At 38.2% G+C, this 22,523-nt stretch overlaps 1 protein-coding gene across 1 annotated transcript; it reads left to right on the top strand.

The window, feature by feature from the left end:
- Positions 1-20: 20 nt before the first annotated feature.
- Positions 21-22,508, top strand: POP1 (POP1 homolog, ribonuclease P/MRP subunit). The gene is made up of 15 exons (XM_083867307.1): positions 21-154; positions 2,814-2,987; positions 3,376-3,551; positions 5,887-6,135; positions 6,682-6,769; positions 7,064-7,239; positions 7,902-8,152; positions 8,284-8,377; positions 9,128-9,239; positions 10,232-10,351; positions 15,437-15,552; positions 16,851-17,042; positions 17,902-18,056; positions 18,820-19,161; positions 19,977-22,508. Exons 1-15 carry the CDS (start codon positions 34-36, stop codon positions 20,626-20,628), a joined length of 3,018 nt encoding a protein of 1,005 aa, XP_083723433.1. The 5' UTR covers positions 21-33; the 3' UTR covers positions 20,629-22,508.
- The last annotated feature ends 15 nt before the right edge of the window (positions 22,509-22,523 follow it).

Genomic DNA, 22,523 nt, shown 5'->3' with positions numbered 1-22,523 from the left:
CCGCTACCGAGAGGCTTCGCAACCCCGCTGGAGATGTCTGGGGCGCGGGAGAAGAAGCGAGCCAAGAAGATGAGGAACCAGCCAGCCAGCGTCACGCTGGCCGCAGAGCCGGGGCCCTTGGCCGGCGGCGGGAGCAGAGCCTGCCCGCCCCCAGGTACGGCTGCGGGAGCCCCTCCCGGCGCTGGCAGGGAGATCTCCCTCAGGGCCAGATGTCCTCCTCTCCCCAACCCGCGGCGTGCACGCCACGGGAGTATCCCGGGCTTCCAGCCCTGCCGTAGACTCCTTTAGTCCTGGTGCTCTCGTTAATGTGGTATTAGAGTGGAGTCTCTCTGTGTGAAGTCATTCCAAACCCACCCGGACGCGTTCCTGTTGTAACCTGCTCTATGCGGCCCTGCCTTGGGGGGGAGTTGGACTGGATGGTCTCAGAGGCCCAAACTGTTCTGTACCCTGGGAATATGCGCTTCTCTCTGTCATCCCCTCGATCACATAACAAATCCCTACGGTTCCTAGTCGTAAAATGAGTTTGGATGTTATGCGCAGTCCAGTTTCTCCCTTGCTTTTCTGCCAGACCTGGAAGCTGCAGGAGAGGCTGGTTTAGCCTTTTGATGCTGTGATAAATGCACTGGTTTCCCTCAGATCTGCCCAACCAGTTTGCCTGCTGGGGCTTGTGGATACTCTATCTGTGAAGGGTATGGGCAGGAGGCAGCAGGGCATTTCCCTAAAATAGCAGTGTCCTGGGTCATTGCTGCAGCATTTTGTACACAGGTAACCTTTGCAGCTGAAGGATCCTGTCAGCTTGTATGCTGAATGCTTTTGTGATCTGACCTCTATCCTCTATGCTTCAATCTGACTTCAATTTCCACCACCACCTTCACATTTAGATGTTCTGTTACCTACATTATTTCTGGGGAAAACTCCACGCATGAAAGGGGTTCATGTTGTTACTCACATTGTTAGTGTGAGGCCTTCAGAGGTTGACAAATGGCATCTTTGTAATTGAATGAAAAAACCCTGAAGTGCCACTGTCTGTTTAGGTGACTGAAGAGTTCCTAAGCAGACAGAATGTGAATTATGGATATGCAAATAGCAAATTATGCTCGGCTATGTTTGAAGATTTTGGGATGTCATTTAAGGAGTACTGCCAGATTAAACACATTTTTCTAATTTTATTTGTAGCAGGGAACTTCTAAGATTATGTGGTTATATTTCTCATTCTGCTAAAAGGTGTGGCTTTTCATCCCTGTAACATTCTTCTGCAATGTCAGTATCATAGTTTTACAGACCTGTTTTGTAGAAACAGGAAGGAAAAATTCTAAATAGAAGTTACAAAACTACGGATCTATGTAGTAGCTGAAATAATTGAAGAGATTTTTAGTTATTAAGTCAGTGACTGGTTTGCCAGTCTTCTGTATTCCGATTACAGTCTTTACCTCCTTCATTAAAAGGGTGTGTTTGTGATAGGAGCTAATTTTGGGCTGTAGGCCCAAATTTGCTGACTGAGGCAGCTTCCATCTCACTTTCCCAGCTATGTCCTTCTCACCTTCACCTCAGTGTCTGGACAATGCTGCACTCAGGCATGTGGAAAACCAGGTCAGGGAGTTGTTCCCCATAAAAGCTAATTTCTGTTTCTACACTAAATTATTTTTTTCTGCAGTATTGCTGCAGTTCTGCACGATGTCTGATTGCAGCAGGCTACAGCAGTACTGCTGCTGAACATAAAACTTCAGTTTCTTTTTTATTTGAAATGGAAAAAGGAGGTTCTTTGCCTTTTTAAGTTCTCATAAATTGAGATCCTGCTGAAGGTGAATCTGCTCCTGGCTGTTCTTCATGCCAATGGTAGCATTTTTGGGACAAATGGACAGACTTGTTTAAGAAGCTGATCAACCTGAAAACTGTTTTTTTTCAATCTCTCACTCCCTTTCTGTGGGCACACAGGTGGATTTTCACTAGAGAAGCTTCCTGAATGCTATGACCCCTTGTTCTCTCCAACCACTTGTCTTGATGTCATGGATGGTGTGATAGGAATGGCTGTCTGGACCTTTTTAGTTGGATTGTCTGGCGTGAGCTGCCTGAGAACCATATCTGAAGTTGTAGAGATCCTAGCTAAGGCTTAACTGAACACAAACTAAACTAAACTAATATATAATATTACTTGGGCTGAGTATACACTGGTCTTTGAACAAACAAGGCCCTCTGAAACTTTAGGTACTCGATAGGTTGTTTAGACTCCTGAAAGGTATGTCTGTACCTTAGGAAGCTTTATTTATTAGGCTTTAGTTATTTAATTTCAGTATTGGTTTAAGTGCTCGTAAATAAGTAACGTACTGCAAAAAAGTAACTTACTGCACCAATGTACATGTATCATGCTTACCTTAATTATTGCTGTAAAAGAAATACATGTCAGTCAAGAAAACATTTGCTTATAGAAAAAAATTCAAGGGGCAAGTGGAAAAAATAACTTTGCTGTTTTGTTACTAAAACTCTGACAAGACACTAATAAAAATCACTACGATGTTGCATGGACTGATTTTGTTCTGGCTCTTGGAGGCAAAGTCTGGATTGCATACCATTTTCAGAGCATGCAAAAGTTACTTAATCTACTACAAGTTTGCTGCAGGGCAGCATAAAATTCTTATTTATTCCTGTAAGAAAGAACTTAATTCTTCTGATTTCTGGTGGCTTTTTCCGTTACCTGTATTAAATATAATAGGAGGAGTCTGCAATGCAGTTTTGTGAGGTAAGACAAATTGAGTTATTGGTTACTCAGACTATTTTGTGTTTCTCTAACCTCTTTTCATCTCTAAACCTTCCAGGAGGTGTTCATTCTGAGCAGCAGCAGAAATTTTTGAATCAGTCATCTGGGCCTTCTTACAGGAAAGACCAATATTTTTCAAAGGGGCAAAGTAGAGGAGAGAGAGGCAGAGGAAGAGGAGGATGGCAAGGAGGACACCAGAGTGTATCTGAGGAAATGCCAAGATTCATAACAGGTTTGTATACATGAAAAGGTCATAATTTATCTGTCCAGGGCAATTTGCTGGTGATTAAGTTTGCTATCTTTGTTTTTGTGCAAGAGCAAAAATTAGAACTGATGCTATCTTCTTCTGGTTTTCCTGATTTTCTCCAAAACACAGAAGTAGTTGTGAACTGGAGTGAATGACTAGCTGTTGTTCAATGGATTCTTTCAGACTTCTGAGTGGAAAAGTTACATCTGCTTGTAGTGAGGGATATGCATTTTGGTTTCTGTTTGCCAGCATAATGAGTACTGCCAGTCATCTGCTTTTAATGTAGTCAGTGAAACTGATTTTACTGTTTGTTTTTGTTTTTTTTTTTTTTTTTTCTGTTTATCATGCTCTGATGCAGTTCTTTTCATTCCAGTGTCTACCTTTGCTCAAGCTCGTGCTGCTGAGATCAATGCCATGTTGAAAGCAGTTTCCCAGAAGTCTTCCAACTCTCTGGTTTTCCAGACCCTCCCCAGGCACATGCGAAGGCGAGCAATGAGCCACAACGTTAAACGCCTGCCCAGGCGGCTCCAGGAGATGGCCAGGAAAGAGGTATAAGTGTGTTTTACAGCATCTCATGTGGTGGGCACAGCCAAAGCACAGCCAAAGTGTTCAGCTCCATAGTTATTAATGTTCAGACCTGAACTTCTGCCAGACTTCCCTGAGTACCCTAAACTTTGATTGACATTTGGATTCAAAATGCAGGATCACCTCAGTTTCAGGTGGTAGCTCAAGTAGTTCTCACTAACCACCTGGCTTTGTGATTACTGGACATTTTGAAAGGTTATTTAGAATAGTGATAAAAGAGTCCACTGCAGGAGAGGTTGTTCAGTTGCTGCATTGGTCCCAGGTGGTCCAAGAGTCCTCAGTAAGAGCTGTCTACCTTGCACCCCACTGCAGCTTTAGGATGTGACCATGCCAGCCTCAAGCCAGCACAGCTATTGTGATGGTTGGAATGTTACAACTCAAATGTGAGAGGTACACTGGGGTTATTGGTAGGCTGCATGCAGCTTAAGACTTACTGACTAGTTCTAACAGCTCGTGAGACTTGTTTTGTGGCAATATCTCAGCATTTAGTCAGAATATTTCTATGTGGGTTACTTGTTCCTTACTCACTGTGGCCTTCCTGTATATTTAAAAAGGAAGATTAAAAATTGGTTCAGTGGGATGTTATTTGGAAATGAACTTCTCAATGATTAGCATTCATCACTTTATCATCACTGAGAATTCTTAAAGTGATCAATTGAGTTTGCTCGGTAAGTTTTCTATCCATTAAGGTTGACTGATAAATTTATTTATTGCATTCTTTTTTTCCTTTGCATTGTCTTTTAAGTTGACGCCTTGCCTCCTCTCCCCTGAGTTCCTGAAGATTATTGCTCGTGGTTCAGAAATTGTTTCAGATACTTCCCTGCCACACACCAATCACATGTTTCTTAGGGTGTTTTATTGGATCTTCACAATCTGTATCTCATTTTACTGTTTTGGTTCACATTCTTTTTGCTTTGTCAGACATGACAAGAGATGCAGTTTGGGCCTGTTTTCTGGGAACTGAAGGAAGAAGGCATGGGTTGTTTTGCATAGTTATGTGTTATCCTTGTTAAATCTAGATTTCTCTAATGTTTGGGGTTTTTTTGTCCTGCCTTTTAAATTCCTTTCATATGACAGGCTTTCTAATTGCTGTGTACATGCTCACACATATTCTTCCATCCCTGTTTCCACTCCACATATGACTCTTGGATTTTTGAGATTATTTAATTGGCCCGCAGCTGTATTTCTTCTGCTACATTTTCTGTATTCAGGTCTTTTGGTGTGGCTTATGTGATTGCACAGGCTTACATTTTCTTGCAGCTTGTCATATCTCTGTTACTTGTTTTTGTAAAGGTTCTGCCTATTACTTTTCAGTGTTTGATCTACATCTTCAAAGTTATCTGTTTCAATTCTGCTGCATTTTCTTTGTCTGTCTTAGATCCTTTATCACTATCATATTCATTGAAACATTTACCCAGACCATCTCTTATCTCTTCAATAAGATTAAATATGTATATCTTTCCCCTACAATGCCACATCCCTTTTTCTCTAACTGCCTTTCTGAACCAGTCATCTATCCAGTGGCTTGTATTTCCTTCTCTGTGATGCATGATGAGTCTGATGGGAAGATACTTTCTCTTTTCTTCATGTTTTTCATGGGTTGCTTCAGTGTTTTTAGTGTTCTTGGCACTGATTTTCTGTCATTTTCTTGCCTTTGCTATTCTTATAACCAGTGGTCTGTTGCCAAGTGTTTCTTGGTGAGCTTGCAAAGAATATTCTAAGAATCTTTTTGTATGTTTTACAGACCTGTTTCTTTGTACTGCTTTTGTACACAAAAAGAAAAACATTTATTGAGTCACACCTTCCTCTCAAGTCATGCATCTACATGTAATAATTTAGACCTTCACTAGGTTTGGTTATCAAGAATTTGGTCAAGATATTACCACAGTCCTCTCTCATCTGCTTCTATGTGTTGTAGAACTGATAGGGTCCTTTCTGTCCATCTGAGGGTCTGAACTGCTTCTGTATCAGGCCAAATCTCCAGGCATTTTCCATGTCACATTGATTTGTTCATGTAAATAAATTGATGTGTGGCAAAAACTTCACACAGGAAGTAGCAGCACTTACTGTTCACTGTTAAGTTTCTGAATGTGTGGGGATTTTGTTTTATATATGGCTTCTGTCAAACTTTGATGCACTTTTGTGGATGTGATTTGTGTAGAAAATTTCAAAGTTAAGAATGATCCAGCATGGTGTAACTTTATGATAATGCTTCCTGTATTCTTATATTTCAGCCTTTTTCTTTTCAGAATTTTTTTCTCTTGAGATTTACTTTAATATTGTCTCTTCTCAAAAACAGGCAGAGAAAGCTGTACATCAGAAAAAGGAACGATCAAAGACTAAATGCCGCAAAGCTAGAAGACGCCACATAAATTTGGTAGCAGAGTTTAATCACAGGCAAAGAAAGAATATTTGGCTGGAAACCCATATTTGGCATGCAAAGAGATTTCATATGGTAAAGAAATGGGGATACTGTTTAGGAAACAGCCCTACAGAGAAGAGCTACAGGGCTTGTTACCGAGCCATGACAAAGCACTGCCTTCTTCAGGTACCACATCTACATGTTTTATCTGATATTTTGCCAAGGTGAAGTAATCAACTGCTTAGTTATAATGAATATTTCTGTCTCTTTGAAGTTCTGTTATGTCAGCTGCTTATAAGACTGCTAAGTATGAAATAATTTATTTTATAATTGTAATTCAACGTGGCAAGTTTCAGAGAGAATAAGGTGAACCTTTAAAGGAGTCATATGGTAACTACGACTGAAATACTACATTTTAAGTTTTCTCAAGTCCTAAGAGATTAAATGTATCCTTATATCATCTACCTGAGCAGCTATTAAGGAGAGATAATTTATTTTATGTCCTTTTTGATCTGTTGATTTGAGAGGCAGGTTGGCCTTCATATAAGACATGCCTCACCACTCTCCTACAGCTGCTAATTATAAGTTAAAAAGAAACTTGTTTCACTACAGCAAATTTTAGAGAATGAAAAGATTCTACTTAAGTGTAAATTGTGAAGCCCTGTCTGGTCCTTTGTTACCAGGCTCACTTTAAAGAGTTATTCTCACTTTGGTACTATCATATTGTTTCAGGACCTATCATATTATTGTTGCCTGGAGTTGAGAGGTGAAGAGAATGAGCTTCTGAAGCAACTTGCTCGAATATGTAACATTGACACAGGTAAAATTTACATAGTTCAAAATAAAGATTCGGGATAGACTAAAGGATGAACCGTCCTTTTCCTTTTTTAATAATGTATCAGTCTCGATAGCAGTAACAGAGTTGATACTGAGTTGTGATTTTGAGTGAAAAATGTAATTAAGATGCCATAGTAGGACTAGACATTTCAGTGGCTTAGTAATAAGGTAATTATGGTACAACATTAGCCACTCAGCAGCCAGACTGAATTTCAATTTTACTTTGTTTATTGAACAACATATTTTCCTGTTCTTCAATAAGTATCTTCTTTTTTAGGATTGACATTTCAAGAGCCTTGTTTTTTGTCTGGAAGATTCGAGGGTTCCCTGAATCTTTACAGAGCAGATCGCTATCCTGAGGATATGCTTGGTCCTGTTACATTTATTTGGAAACCCAGGGATGGATCTGAAAATAGACAATTGTGGATCTGGGTGCATCCAGCTCTCAAGCAGGTGCTTTTTCTTATATAGTTGAACTCTTATCTCTTTATGTATTGTGCATTATTAATGCTGGAGAGATCATCTGAAAAGTTTGGAAGAACTGGGTATAACACAGGACTTCAGGAATTGAAAGTTCAAAGACTGTTTCTACTCTAGCAATATTCATGTTCTGCAACTTGTTTTTATAAAGCTTGTACTGAAAGTACATGCTGCTAAGTTGTTCAGTGTTTAAGCTTCTGGAAAGTTTTGTAGCGTCAGTTGCTTCAGGATATGTGTCCAATATGATGTTTCTTGATTCACATCCTTTCCACTGGCACCCCCAGCAGGCTAAGTTTAGTATCTTCACAGATAATCATAATCTAATGCTTAGCTATCAGCTTCAAAAAAACAAAAATGAGAAAAGTAAAATATTGTGCACATGCAGTTTTTCTTACATTAATTTGCAAGAGAACAAATTCTTAGCAATTTTCAATATTGCTTTCAGCTGGTCTTAGCAAGCCCTTGACTTCAGCAGAATTAAATTTTATTCCTTGAAATCCATATAGGAAAATTAAATTTTACTCCTTGAAATCCATATAAGAAAATTAAACAATGGAGTATAATTTTTAAAAGTATACTTAAGGTTTGCAGTGCAGTGCATATATCATCCTAATTCAAACTTCATTCTTCTTAAGGACATACTGAGGGAGTTAAAAGCAATTTTTCAGTGTTCAGAGCCTGAAGAAATCTGTATTACTGAGCCTGTTACAACATCAATTCAAGAGGACAAACAAGTGGAAGTTGTTATAAGCCTTGGCAATAAACGAAAGAAGGAGGATAAAGAAGGAGAAAAAGCTGTGCCAGTGAAAAAAATAATTGGTGACGGCACTAGAGGTCCATTCCAGTCCTACTCTTGGATCGCACCAACTACTGGCATTACAATCAGGTTTGTTCACAGTAGAGTCAGAAACTGTAGCCCACAACCACATACCATGCTGCATGTCTGGCTTAACAGTACTGGGGAAAAATAATGTGTGTTGTCCAATTGTGCATTCACCTGGAACTTTCCTGTTTCAGTGACAGAAGCATGGAGGTTCTCAGATACCGGCTGATCGGCCCATTATCACACTCTGTGCTTACAGACACCCTGAAGGCAGCTTCTGTCCAAACAGTAAGGAAATTGACTTTGGATGTTCTTAGAATATGCAAGCTTAGAATGTTTTTGCTAGAAAGACCCATAAATTATCTAGCCTTACTTTTCATAAATGCTAACCTATGTATTACCCTGGTGGCTCCTCTGTATTGAGCCTCTTGACTAAAGCTGATCTCAGGAAGAACTCCCACCTGGATTTTAAGTGGAAGTAGGAAGAAAATAAAAAACAATGGTGCTGTTGAGCAGGCTATTTAGTTTCTGTGGAGAGGTCCAGAATATTTCATATTCTCCTTGACAAACCATACATCCTGTTTGTCAAGCAATGAGCTGGAGCACCTAGAACTAGGGGGCAAGACATCTAAGGTACTGAAAACTTAGATGTTTTCAGTCAAATAGGAGTTTCTCCTGAATTTAGGTTTATCATCCACTTCTTGGCATATAGCATCACTATGGTTTCAATGGGGTTTTTTTGTCTCTTAAAGCAAACATGATGAGGCCATGAAATTTCTGGCTTTCAGTAAGAAATAATTAATGACAGAATTAGGAAGTATTGGGGATTGCTTTATTTATTTTTGGAACACAGGTTAAATTGTACAGCTTATTAGAGCTTATTGTAAAGTATAGGAATACACTTGATCAGGAAAAAAATACTTTGGTTTAAAATTTGAAGAAAGTGACTTTAGTGGTTAAAGCAAACTGAGAGTGAATTCATACTGATAGAAATTAATGAATAACCGTTTGAGTTTAATTAGATACATTGTTTTCCAGGAGATGGCAGATTCAGAGACAGAACTGAATAACTGGTGGGTAGAAAACTGCAAGGATTCTGAAAAAGTGTCTCTTCATCAATGTCAAAGTGCTGTCTTTGAGCTGTTGGAAGGTATTTGGTCATGTGGGTGCTATGGGTGGAAGGGAGGGAAGCTTAAAATCTGATGGTCAAAATTGGCATGCTAATAAAGTTGACTTCAGTTTGGACATCCTTGTTTTTTGTATGATCAAGAGAGTGATGAGAATGAGAATGTGCTTAGGTACTTGCCAGGGCATGGCAAAGAATTGAAAAATATTACACTGGGAGTATTTAAGGGAATTTAAATCCTCTATGTAGTTCAAACTCTTGATAGAGAAACTGAATCTTGTTTGTTATCTTTGTGAACTTGTATTTGGGATTGCTGATGGGATATGCAGTCTGATGCGTTCTCTCACTGTCTCTCATCATACACTTCAAATTAAGACAGTAGGTTGTACAATACATCCATAGATAAAATGGTAGCCTCTAATCCAAAGTAAAAGTATTATACTTTGTTTTTATGTGTTCATTTCTAAATTAACGATTGTGTATTTGGCTGAATTGTAAAGTATCATAAAGTTAACAATATCTTCTTAATTTCTAGCACTGAAGCAGGTAAGGGACTGGCTTTGTTAGATGTCTCATTGTACTCAAACTCTATCCAATATGAGGCAGTTAAGCAGAGATGAGGTAAAATTTCTACAAAACACTTATAAATTTGCATTCTCTTGAAGACACATGGGTGTAAAACAAAGGTTGGTTGTTCTTTGAAATTTGTCAAATGCAAAGGATGAATTGAGTCTATCACAGTGACCTCACTTCTATGCTAAATGTAAATGTAGCTGCAAACCAACTCTTGCACTGCTCTTGTTGACTTTTTTGTTACCGAACATTTAACAATGTTAACATGTTTAACAAGCATTGGTGAGTTTTCAAAATATGTTAAATGGAATATTCTGGATTGCTTCACTGGCTTACAGTGGTGTCACATCCCTGCAGGCAAAAATGCGCAGAATACTAGTGCAGAAAAAGATCACAACTTAATTGATGGTTTCATTTCAATGTTCATCTGTGTGTTTTTAAAGGGATGAGCTCACCATCAGATATGCCACCAGGTACAATACTTGGCCTCACTGTTGGAGACCCCCGAGTCAATTTGCCAAAAAATAAGACAAATGCCATGCCAGACTTCAAAAAATACCAAGGTAAAATCTATATTGTATATGTCATGTCTATATTACATGAAGAGATTTAGTTTCTCTCTTTGCTTTTGTTTTCATTTACTGTCATCTTCTATGGATTGTCTCTCACTGTTTTCCTCTAGGTTTTGGTTCAAAGTATTTCCCATTTCCAGAGCCCCTGGCAGGACAGAAACAGTTTGAAAGTTGCATGGGTTTTAGAACAGCAGTTGTGAGGGAGGGACATGCACCAAAGCTGGTCTTGTGCTCAGTGGAAGCCTCTGTCTGACCATACAGATGATCCAGGTTCGAATCCTGGCAAGGCCAACCAGGTGCTAAAAGCTCCATAGTAAGTTTCTGTTTGGTTTTTAGTCTTCCTCATGCTGTTTCTCTCTCCAAGAAGATAACTGCTATTTCTGGTTTATAGGCCGACAATGTTGAAAGTTGCAATTCCACTGCAAAAAAATTACTACCTTTGTAGGATTAATATTTCAGATGGCCAGGTTGCTGGTTGTGATAGAAAATGAAACATGCAAGTATAATGTCTGCAATTTTCATTTCAGTGCTGACTTATACAATGTTTCAGTGCAAAATTCAAAGTGAGATGGATGTGAATGTCCTCTAAAAATATGCCAAAGTATGCACAAGATGCAGTGGGGTTTGTGTACAGTATAGGCATTCCCAGTTAGGTTGACTGGACTCAATTAGGCTGCCTCATGTGATAGGAGAAACATGATAGCCAGCTAGCAAGCAGTAGCAAATGGGACAAGTTGAAAGTTGCAGAGACTTCAAAATACTGAATTTTCTTGGTGGTCTGTTTGCAAGACACTAGAGTAACCTAGTCTTACATGTCACTTAAGTCAGGTAGAACACCTATTTCAGTTACTTTCTTTAAGCTCTTTGCACAATTCTACTATTTTCATTTTCTTACATCCTCCTATTCTACCCTCTGTATCTAGAACAGCCTTTCTGTTAATTAGTTCTGCTCAGCTAACTTTCTCATCATTAGTGTTCCTGTTGGAAATGCTGCAGCATACATGACCTCTACTTTGGTTCCTTCCTGCTGAGAAGTAAGGTGAGATATGTAGCACTTGTTTACAGATACTGGTTTGAGCTGCTAGAAGAGTTAGCAACTACAGAAAGCAATTCAGTGTCATTCATGTGTCTCTGAGGATGTGTTTAAGAAGACAAGATCAACAGAAGGCATTTAGGTATTTTAAATGTCTCATAGTAGTTTCTCTCCTGCTGCTGGAGCTGGTTTTCCGTCAGGAAAGATGGCCATGGTAAAGAGGTAATGGTGTAAGATAGGGAATCAGGAGCACATCTGTGTTTTTTCTTTTGGCTGGGTAGAAATCTCCATCTTCAACATCTTTCTAACCTGGAGTTATCCTTCACTTGCAAAATATCTTCCATGCCACAAATACTCAGAAAAGCTGGTGTTGCTTTTTTGTTTCTTTCTGAGTCTTTTTCTTTTTTCATCATGAACTTAAAACTGCTTCTGTCCTCTCTGACTTTTCTTTAGGAGGAGGTCCTTGTTCAGCTAGCAGGGAAAGGTAAATCACATTCTAATTTAGGTTCTACTGAAACACTGTTACATGCAACTGAAAAAATTGAGTAGGCAGAAGGATGAAAGAAGGCAGACAATATCACTGTCTTCCAGTAGAACTTGCCCAATAAAAAAAGACTTCTTTAAGATCTATAATTCCATTTCAGTGCTATTAATTTCCCCCTTTGGGAAAAAAAAAATCATTTTATGAGCCTTAGAATTACATGAATTTTCTGAGCCTTGATTGTGTTGTAACCTTACTCAGATATAGTAATATTGTGAACTGACCTCTACTAAAAATGTTAATAGTAATTTATTTGTCTTAATCACATCTTATTTATTGAGCAGTAAAAGGGGGCCATTGGTGTATTCCACACTTTTCCCCCTTTTTTTTGCTTCTTGGACATTCAAGTGCTATTAGGATTAGTATTAGTAAGATTGAGATAGCACTGTATATGTTAGCATATTGGTTCCATATGTATTTTAGCCTCTCTTATTCTTCAGTATTGCTTAAAAACCAACTGATATTCTTAGATAAACTTTACTAATTCAAAGATGTATTGTTTGTCAGATGATTGAATAGTTAAGTTACGGCCATTACCTTTGCTGGTGATTGTCATACATGCAGTCTGTGGACTGATACGTATCTGTTCATGTTGCTTTTTTTTCCCAAAATGCTGTTCTGAGATATGCCTGTGTAGTTTTTCCCTGTGACTAACACACTAACAAATCAAATGTAATTTCAGGCTTTCCCAGTTACTTTATCTCTTCAATGCATATGCATATATGCAAGCTTTGTGTTACGAACACGGGCTGATGGGATTTAATCAAATCAACTGTCATCATTTCTTCAGGCTGGAGTCAAGACTCACAGTAAGCAGTCAGTTCTCACTTCACTCCACATTAGTACTGTTCTTTTCTCCAGTTTAAAGTACACTTCTGACATTTTGATATATTTTTACTGTCTTATCTGGAGAAAACAAATTCCACTGCCTTAAAAAACACTCAACATGGAGTATGGTGAAACTTCTACATAATCAGTGAATGAGATGCATCGAAAGAGAATACACCATGAAATATATGTGCACTAAAGTTCCTTCTGCAGACACAGAGCCTGGGTCCATGCCTGTAAATGCACCTCTTGCAGAGGTGTAGGTATCTGTCCCCATCTGTCCTGCTACTCACCCTCCCTGCATACACAGGGCTCTCACACTGCTCCCAGGCTGGAGCAGTATTTCTGGGGTTTTTTTTTTGGGTTTTTTTTTGGTTTTTTTTTTTGTTTTTTTTTTTTTTTTTTTTTTTGTTTTTTTTTGGTTTTTTTTTGAAAGAGAGGAAGGAAAATTTTCAAATAGAATCCATTGGCCTGTCTTCTAAGATAAGATAATCAGCTATGAAAATCAGATCAGTAGCTTGAAATGGAACAAAGCTTTATTCTACCTGCTAAGCACCAACCATTGACACCAGCAGAAGTAGCTTGTTGATGAGCTTCATGTGCTTGGTAGTGCAACTTCCTATTTCCTATTCTAGCCCTAACATCTTACTTTCACTATTACCAGTAACTTGCTCATCAGTAAGGTTATTTCCCCAGAAATCTTAAAATACGGACTGAAGGAAACAGGAGAGAGGTAAGAAGAACTGGTTGAGGATTTGGGATTATGATTGGAATTATAGTGTGCTTAGTAGAAAGATAAATTCTATGGGCTCAGTGAAGATCAAAGAGAAGGAATGTACCAAGGTAGAGAAGAATATTTTAGGCTAATGAGGATATGGGATGAGTGGTGGTGATGAAAAGAGACAGACTTAAAAGGTCTTTCTATAGTGGGAAACAAATATTCATGCTATTATAGAATATAGGAATTGCAAAGAACTCTTGAGATTATGACAAGGATAGGCTGTCTGAACTGTAGTGATAGAAATGTTAAAAAGAGCAGAGAAATTTGCAGTGAATAATTTGCAATTGAAGGAATTAGAACATGTTTAAATAATTTAACATAAAGAGATTCTGGTGTTCACAAATGCTTTCTGTACAGAAGATGGAAAAGGTACTTTCCTTATCTTATACTTGGAATTATGTGCCCCTCCTCCTTGATTATCTGTAAGAGTCAGGAAGGCATTCCCTACTACCACCACCACACAGTTTTGTTGCTTTTTTTCTCCTCCTTTTGAGGCATTAATACTTGCTTTATTTCCAGACAGAATGTGCTTTGCCTGTAGGAGTGTTGAGCTCTCTTAGGTTCCTGCTCAGTTTCCTGTTCGTAATTTTTCATCAGAGAAGGAATTCTTCTGTTTAATTGGCAAGAATTCCCTTTTTAGTTTTACTGTTCTTAATTTGAAGGAATCCCACTGTTATGTGATAATTTCTTTTGCATTACTTCTCCTCACATAAATCTAACTCATTAGCAAGAATGTATGGCAAGTATCAGTAACATCATCAAACTGTAACAAGTGCTGCAGTAAATAATATTTCTCACAAAGGATTTTGCAACTTTTAGTAATGGGTGCATCTTAAAGACTATGGATCCTAAATAAATAATTATTGCAGCTATGTTTGGCAGTACCTATTGCTAGGTACTGTTACTACCACTGAATAATCCAAATCTTCTGCCTTTGAGTTTTTGTCTACATTACCTGGAAAAATTAGCAGAACCTTTTTTAAAAATACTTAAATATTTTTAAAAAACAAAACAAACCCTGACATGTTATGTTCCTTTAATATGTAAGACCTTGTGGATGATGAGATGAGGAGCAGTCCCTCTTAAGTTTTTTATCACAGAACTATTAATAGGTTCATTGTATTGTTTCTTGATAAGAGTTATTTTACTTCAATGGATCAACATTCACTACACACTGTACTGTACATTAAAGGCTGTTAATCCTTAGATCACTAAGGTAGGTACACATTTTTTTGCTTTCCTTAGATTGTAAAACTGAAGAAGAGAGAGGTTATTTAATACTTCAGCAATCCATTTTAAAGCTATAATTGTTTAAATAATGTACACAACTGTTGATTTGTGCAGATGTAAGCAAAAATAATCCCTTCTTTGAAGCACACAGCCTGAAAAGACCCAGAGCAGGAAACTAGCACTAAATAAGTGTTGAATGCTAGTCATAGCCATACAAGTGTTTCCTGTATATACATTGCTTAAAGGTAACTCTTGCTTCTCTTACAAGTTACTTAGGCAGACTTATTTCAGGTTTTGTAATGTTGCTCTTTGTGATTTTTACGAAATCTGTTGAGCTTCACACTCTGCCAGAAAGGCCAGTTTCCAGAATATTAAAGGTGGTATGTAAAGATCTAATTTACATTGCCAACAGTCATATCTTTTGTAAGAAGAAAGGCTGGTGAGAAAATACCAGGTTAGTCTTTCTAATACTAACAGTTGATTTCGTATTTTGTATTTGGAAAAACATGTGATAGATCTGCCAGAAGCAGTAATGCTTGTCAAGCTTTTAATACACTTTTTTGGTTGTCTGCTCATTATGATATGGAAGTGGCTTTGGTAATTTGGTACTTAAACCACAAAAATAGTTTGATTTTTTTTTTTTAAAGTTCTTTTCTTTTGTAGATAATGATAAAATTAGGCAGCTGTACCTGAAGGGTGTACCTGCAGACTGTGCTCACAGCTTTATCTGGGACCATGACATCTGTAAGAACGTCACTGAAAATAAAATCTCAGAGCAGGTAACTAAGTAGGTGGATTTCCATGGAGGAAATGGCTAATGGTTCATAGAGTCCATAGTAAGAGACTCTTGAAATTTGTATAAAACTAAGATTAATCAATAGCATCCTTAATGTCATAGTATCCAGCTGCTGACATGAAGTGATTTTTTTGTAGCCTTTGCATAATCTTCTTGCACAGCCATTGACCATGGATTCAATTAAAAGAAAGCTTAATTGGATTGCCTATAGGACTATAGTTGTAAGTTTATATAACAGAAAGGTTTGGAATTGGGTTTTCATACATCACCTTGACTTGTGCAGTAGAAAAGAGTGACACAGGAAGGCTCTGGCCTTTAGCTGTAGTCAGAACGATTCTTCTGATGAAAGAACTGTGGAAGTTAAAAGGAAAGCAATCCTGTGTTTCTGAACTGCAGCACACTATGCTGTAGGTGTGCTGGGCAATAACTTGTGGGTAATTTGTAGGGAACTTCAAGTTTGCTGTTGCGGGTTTGAAATCTATCTTGATGTTTTCCTTGACAATAGAGGGCAGCCCATAAAGTGCATGGATAAAAAGGTAATTTAGTCCCAAGAGGTGATAAACTTTGGCACCATTGTAATCAGAAAAAAAAAAACCTTTTGTGTGGCAAAAACATCTTTCTAAATATTCTTTGTGAAAATTAATTTTGTGCTCTTTCAAACTCTCTGACATAGTGTAAAAAAGCAGAGTACTTAGAAAATTCTACACTAGCACACACAGTTATCAGCACAGTGTTCTTTATGCTGTCATGAAATTTAATGTTTACCTGATAAAACACATGGAGTCTGATTGAGTATTTCTTCATGAATGTATTCTTAATGTGGTACACAATGGAATATAACAGCTGGTGATTGACAAAACCTTGGTGCCAGCATGCTTTATGTGAAACTGTTTGATGACCAAACGTTCTTCCCATCCCCTTGGACATAGTTCAGATTTGCTCCATGTATTGACAGGCTGAAAGCACCTGTTCAATCTAGTCTTGTGCACAAGTCTGTAAATACAAAGTTGCAAAACTTGTTTTTCCTTCTTCAGCTATGTTGTACCTTGTACCTGTTCTTTATCAATGACTATGGAAGTAAGAAAGGGAGAAAAGGGGTGTTTAATACTCTTTTCTAAAATAATTTTTCATGCCTTGAGGAAATTCTGTTCAAATATATAATATATTACTACTGTATTTTTCCTAGCTGTAAACTCACCTTTTCTGTGTATCTTGGAAGGATATCTGGAAGAGGGAAGAAGAATGGTTATTAATTTATGGGAAATGTCTCCTCCTTCTCAGGATTTAAACCATATGAGAGCTCAGTTACTGGTACCTGGATCACACCTTGATTTGGGTCCTTGTGAATCTAAGATTCCCATACTGTTGGTGCAGCAGCCAGGGAAAGTGGCTGGAGAAGATCGACCAGGATGGGGGAGTGGCTGGGATATCTATCTTCCAAAGGGCTGGGGCATGGCTTTCTGGATTCCTTTTGTAAGTGACTTTGATGGCATATTGCAAGTAAATTTGATAATTTATATAATTTAGTTTAAATTAATCTGTTTTAGAGAGTGTACTTCACATTGTATAACCAATCCCAATTACAGGATCAGAATTTCACTTTAAAAAAATGGCATATGAACTGATTGATGACAGAAACTTAAAACAATAGCTTTCCATGTCTTCTGTTTGGTACAGCTATGCCCATGTGGCAGTCTAGAAGCAGCAAACCAGTGGGGAGTCAGGAGAGGAAGTTAAAGCTATACTTATCAGTGTTTCTACCATATGCCTCTAAAGAAAAATCATTTGGTGCCTGCTGCTAATCATTTTCCACCTTGGCTATCTACACCTCTGTCACCAAATTGTTGCCTCTGATTTGGGAGAGAGCTTAAAACAAAGTTTGAGTTAAGCTTGAATACTCCTTTGGTGCTGTTTGAAGCATCCTGCTTTAAGTGTTTAGGTGGCAGTTTTAATACCTTTCTGCAGTTAAAACTATGCTTCTGAGTGTGCAGGGATTTAGTTGCAGTGATACCTGTTGTGTGGTTAAAATACATCAGGCAGTGTCTGTCGAAGTAATACAACATTCCTGGCAATGTACAAGATCAGAACCTGTGAAATTCTCTTCAGTTTTGTTGATAGTTTTGCAGAATTAAATTTAAAGAGCATGACTAACTTATTTGTTGAAATTAGCATCTAGAACTGTAGAAACCATGCTTAAGTTTATTTTTTAAAGCTTAAGTGTTAGACTTTCAATTTTCTAAGGAAGTACCCTCTGGGCATTAATGTTGTGTTTCAGCTGGGAACCTGGAATTGGTTCAAACATTGCTTTTTGGGTGTTTGGTTTTTATAACAGATATATCGAGGTGTACGAGTTGGTGGCTTGCAAGAGGCATTAAAGCATTCTGAATACCAGAGAACTCCTCACAGTCCAAATGATTTCCCAGACTGCCAGGCAGGAATGCAGTTTGCCAAAGAACTGGAAACCAGTCTTCTTGAAAAATTCAAACGGTAACATTAATTTAAAAATTGATGGTAAGAATGACAAAAATGAATACTGCTTAAAATATTCCCTTAATTATTTTTTGGTGTTCATTTAGACTTGGGCTTTATTGAGATCTTTCAGTAATGTTTTAAATCTTACTATTATAAGAAAGAAAGGGCTCCTATATATATTTAAGATATATTTAACTGTGATTAACAGGGCATATAAATTAAACCTTTCTATTCCCAGAGACATGCTCAGTTATAGAACTGTAACAAGGCTGCATAGCAATAAAATAAACAAAACTATTTTGAGATTCCTAGGCAGCAAATGGAGGAGGAGGTAAGAGAATGCAAAGGAGTATGTCAAAGTAAGTACCAAGTGTTAAAGAACAAATAAATTAAGAGCTACATTTTGGGATCTAATTTTAAATACCAGGTATTCTGAAGTTTGCCTTCATTTTTACTGCAACAAAGAGAACTCTTAACCATGAGTTTGGAGTAGCTGGAAGTGTCCTCTACACCAACCGGTGTTGATTCCCCCTCCAGGTAGGAGGGGACAGTTGAGAAGTTCAGAGGAAAAGGTGGGGTGGTGTCAGTCACAGCAGGTAGATGTTTCCAGCATGGCTGAAAGAATATAGTTGACAGAAATGGAACATAATTTTTTAGATTGTAATTTAAAAATTCTTGTTCGGCCAGGTTAGAAAGTTAACTGGGCATTCATTCCCTTTCTGTTTTAAATACTTGATTTTGAAAATATTCTTACCTACTCACTTGATTTATCATTTAGACGTCCACCGGCAAAAAGGGCAAATTATGTCAAGCTGGGCACTCTGTCTCCTTTCATCTGTCCTTGGGGGCAGCTGACCAAGAACTGGGAAGGAAGAATGAAAGCTTCAGGAGGATTTTTATGTCCTTCTTCCCCACACCCTGACTGCTGCACAACTGAAGGACAGACCCTTTGTGACCCCAAAGCAGAAGCAGTTGTAGAAGCTTCCCCTGAGACTGGTGAGGCAGAGGAGACCATGGAAATAACAAGTTCTGAGGGTGCCCTAAAGACAGAGGCTGTTACAGGCACCCAAGATTTTGGTGAGAGAGATGAAACTAAGACAAGTGACTTTATTGTTCTCAGGTATGTCAAAATGATAGACACGTTTTATTTCTTTATTGGTATTTATTGAATTGGGGAAAGGAAGCGCTCAGCCTTGGTTATCAAGATGAGAGAATTATTTGATCCAGATACAGTGAGATCAAGTAGTTTTGTCATGAATCAGAATCTGCTGTTGACTGGAAATCCTTCTGTTTTTATGACTCTCTTTTTCTCTTTATGACTGCATCAACAAAACTCCTTAAATTATCTTAAATTTAACAGACTGGTGTTTACTGTCTTCTTAGAGTTGGCTATTCTGTCTGCTTCCAGGTCGATGGAGCTTTTAAAGGCTCATATTTGTGACTTTAGAACTATTGCTGTGCAAATCATCTTGCATTCTCTTCCCTAATACATCACCACAGGTGGTTCTTGCACTCCTTAACAAGGTCTCTAGGAAACAGAGAATCCCCTGCATTCCAATGCAACGCATGAGGGCAGCAGTGGTATTGGAAAGTGCCTGAACACAGGTCTTTCATTTTTGTGTGGTTACCAGGAGAAGAAAACATTGAAAGTTCTGGACTGTATTAGTATCACTGGAGATTTTAGAGTGTTTGTGATTTTAACAAGCTTTGGGGGTTTTAACAAGTAATGTCTCCTTCCTTCTGAAGAAGGTTAATGAATTCCACTCACCAATGTTCTTTTTAGGCTAAGAGGGATACAAGTACCAGCTTGGAAGGTTACAGAAAGCCCCAAGGCTTCTTTTAATTTTGCTCTTGCAAATATGTGGGGTGTTGGATCTCTGTTGAAATGCTTGTTAATAACTATCTGTGATGCTTATTTTTGAAAAATTTTAATAGGAGTGAGAAACTACTAATGCAGTTATCAGCCTGGTGTTACCCCACCGCTGGGAAAGATCGGCGAATCCGGCTCATTTCTCGGCTGGGACAGAAGGAAATGACTGAAGATGTTTTTTTGCCAATCTTGATGAGCTACCCAAGGGCTCTCATCTGGGTCAACTTGTCACTCTTGAGAAAGGGGAACCCTGAATTACATGCCATGATTTGCATCCCAACAGAAGATGACTTGCAGCATCTGAGCAAAGACAAACTCTTCTGTGGTCCACAAGAACCCAAACATCGTGACATTTTCAAGGACAAGGTACAGAAGCAAAAAGAGAAGAAGAAGAAAAAGCATAATGCGAAGTCTCTAGAGAGTGACTCTGCAGGCATTCCAGATGAAACAACTGAGGACCATGAAGACCTCATTCTTGGTCTTTGGTCAGATCCTCTCCCAGATGTTACTTCCCACTGCTCTAGGACTGTCTTGGGGTATGTCACTCGAGGGGATTTTTCATTGGCTACAGGCTGTGGAGAAGCACTGGGTTTTGTTAGCTTGACTGGGTTAATTTATATGTTACACAACCAGCCAGCAGACAAAAAAGGACTTGTTTTGTTAAGGACTCCAGCATCTTTACAGTACAGATTTGCAAGACTTAATATTGAGGTTTAAGCATCATTGCAGTGCAGAAGAATGCCAAAAATACCAAAGAATACTGTTTTGTATTCTGTCACCTTTCTGATTTGATTCAAATTTGAGGTTATTCTGAGCCCAAACATCTCTAAGAATATGAAATAATAGAAAAGCTTTTTACCATTATTCAAGAAAATAACTAATGGATAAAGAGACTATAATTACTTTTGATGTCTGCATTGCTAAGGATTTCTAACAGATCATTATCATGGTCTTCTTTATCTCTAAAGAAGTGCGTTCTTCATTTTTTCACCTCAAAGCAATGGATGCTATAACAATGTACTGGATATCATCATCTTAATTTTAGAAGCCTTTGCTCAGATGGACTGTAAATTTACAGTGCACTTTCACATGTAACTGCATGCAGTCTGATCCAGTGTGTATAGCAAGCTTTCCTGATTCCACTTACCTGAATACCTGTGGCTGCACTGCAACGGAGCTATGTAGGGAAAGCTGAATGCTTAAATGGAATGCAAATAAAATATAGATCAGCTATGTCATTTTGAATTACAGCAGCTTTTAAACTAGAAAGCACATCAGTCTGTCTCCCTAGTCAGAAAGGTAATAACCCTTCCAGATGCAGATTGCTAGTGGTGGGTCAGCACACATTCTGTTAATAATATAGGATAATTTTGTTCCTTAAAACATGATTTTAATTTTATATGGAATCTGCTAGAATTGAAGTTTTCTTCATGTTACAGTACGGTTCATGAATACTGTTCAAACAATCATAAAACTTATAAAATATGCTGGGGGGTAAAGGGAGAAAGGTGTTTGATTTGCCTGGGGCAGTGTGGGTAGGTTGCTTGTGTTTGGTATTTTGTTGGGTTCTTTTTAATGATAGCCTTAAGCATCTAGCCTTTCCTGAGTTAAGGAATTTGAAAAGGAATTTACAGTAATACACTGTAGTTTAGTGCCAGCATGATGCAAATATATGCAAGTTGGTAAAATAATCCTGAAATGATCATGTACAAATAAAATGTAATGTATTCTTGAGTTAGTAGTCTATTGAGTAAGTTTGATTCTTAGAGAAATTAAACATGGATCAGTTAATGACTTTTTCTTTCTAAATGTCAGTGTTCAACTTAATTTCCTCTTTCACAGTTTTGTTTGAAAGTCTGAGGTGAATTTATTAATGTTGGCTGGAGTTGTTGGAGGAAAGATTTAGTGTGCCTTACCCCCAAAATTATTAAAATATAGGACCATTTAAATATGGCACACACATGGCGAAGGAGGAACAACATCTGATTGCAAGAGAAGTATTAGAAGTGGGGCTGGTTGTTTTTTTTTTTAAGTCTTCAAAAGATGAATTGTAGAATGTGCACCAGCGATGGGAGTTGGGGCATGTGGGAAAGAAAGATGCAGTTTCCAGCACAGCTTGGAAAGCAGCTCCCTGAGAAATTATACTGAATGGCTCCTCACTGCTCACCTTTGATGCACCTGATAAAGCAATCATGGGCTCAGAAAGGTCCTGGGAAGCACCTGGAGAAAAGTCAGTAGATGGCCCCAGAGGAAAGAACTTGGTGCTGGCAGGGCTGGGATTCACACGCTCCTGGCGTGTGACTGTGAGTGCTGCAGCCTGTAGGTATGTGTGAATAAGGAGCCCCTTAAACTTTACAGCCTGGCTGCTCTGATCATGTTCTCTCATGGTATTAATCCTGGATTTGATGAACCTTTTGAATTGTAAGCCTGATTCAAACATTTCTAGGATCACAGTTTCCAGAGCTGTGCTTCACGGGAAGAAAGGAGGGGAGATGATGTGTATATGGTTTTTTCCCTCATCACTTCCCTCATTTTCTTAATAGATACATATTTTCTTGCCTGAATAGACCTGGCTTGTATGTGAGAAAGAAAGAAAGAAAAAATGTATGAAA

Source organism: Zosterops lateralis (genome assembly GCF_965231275.1).
Source record: "Zosterops lateralis genome assembly, chromosome: 1".
NCBI classification, from domain to species: domain Eukaryota; kingdom Metazoa; phylum Chordata; class Aves; order Passeriformes; family Zosteropidae; genus Zosterops; species Zosterops lateralis.
Note: the sequence above shows the minus strand (reverse complement) of the source record. Positions and strands in the feature narration are given on the sequence as shown.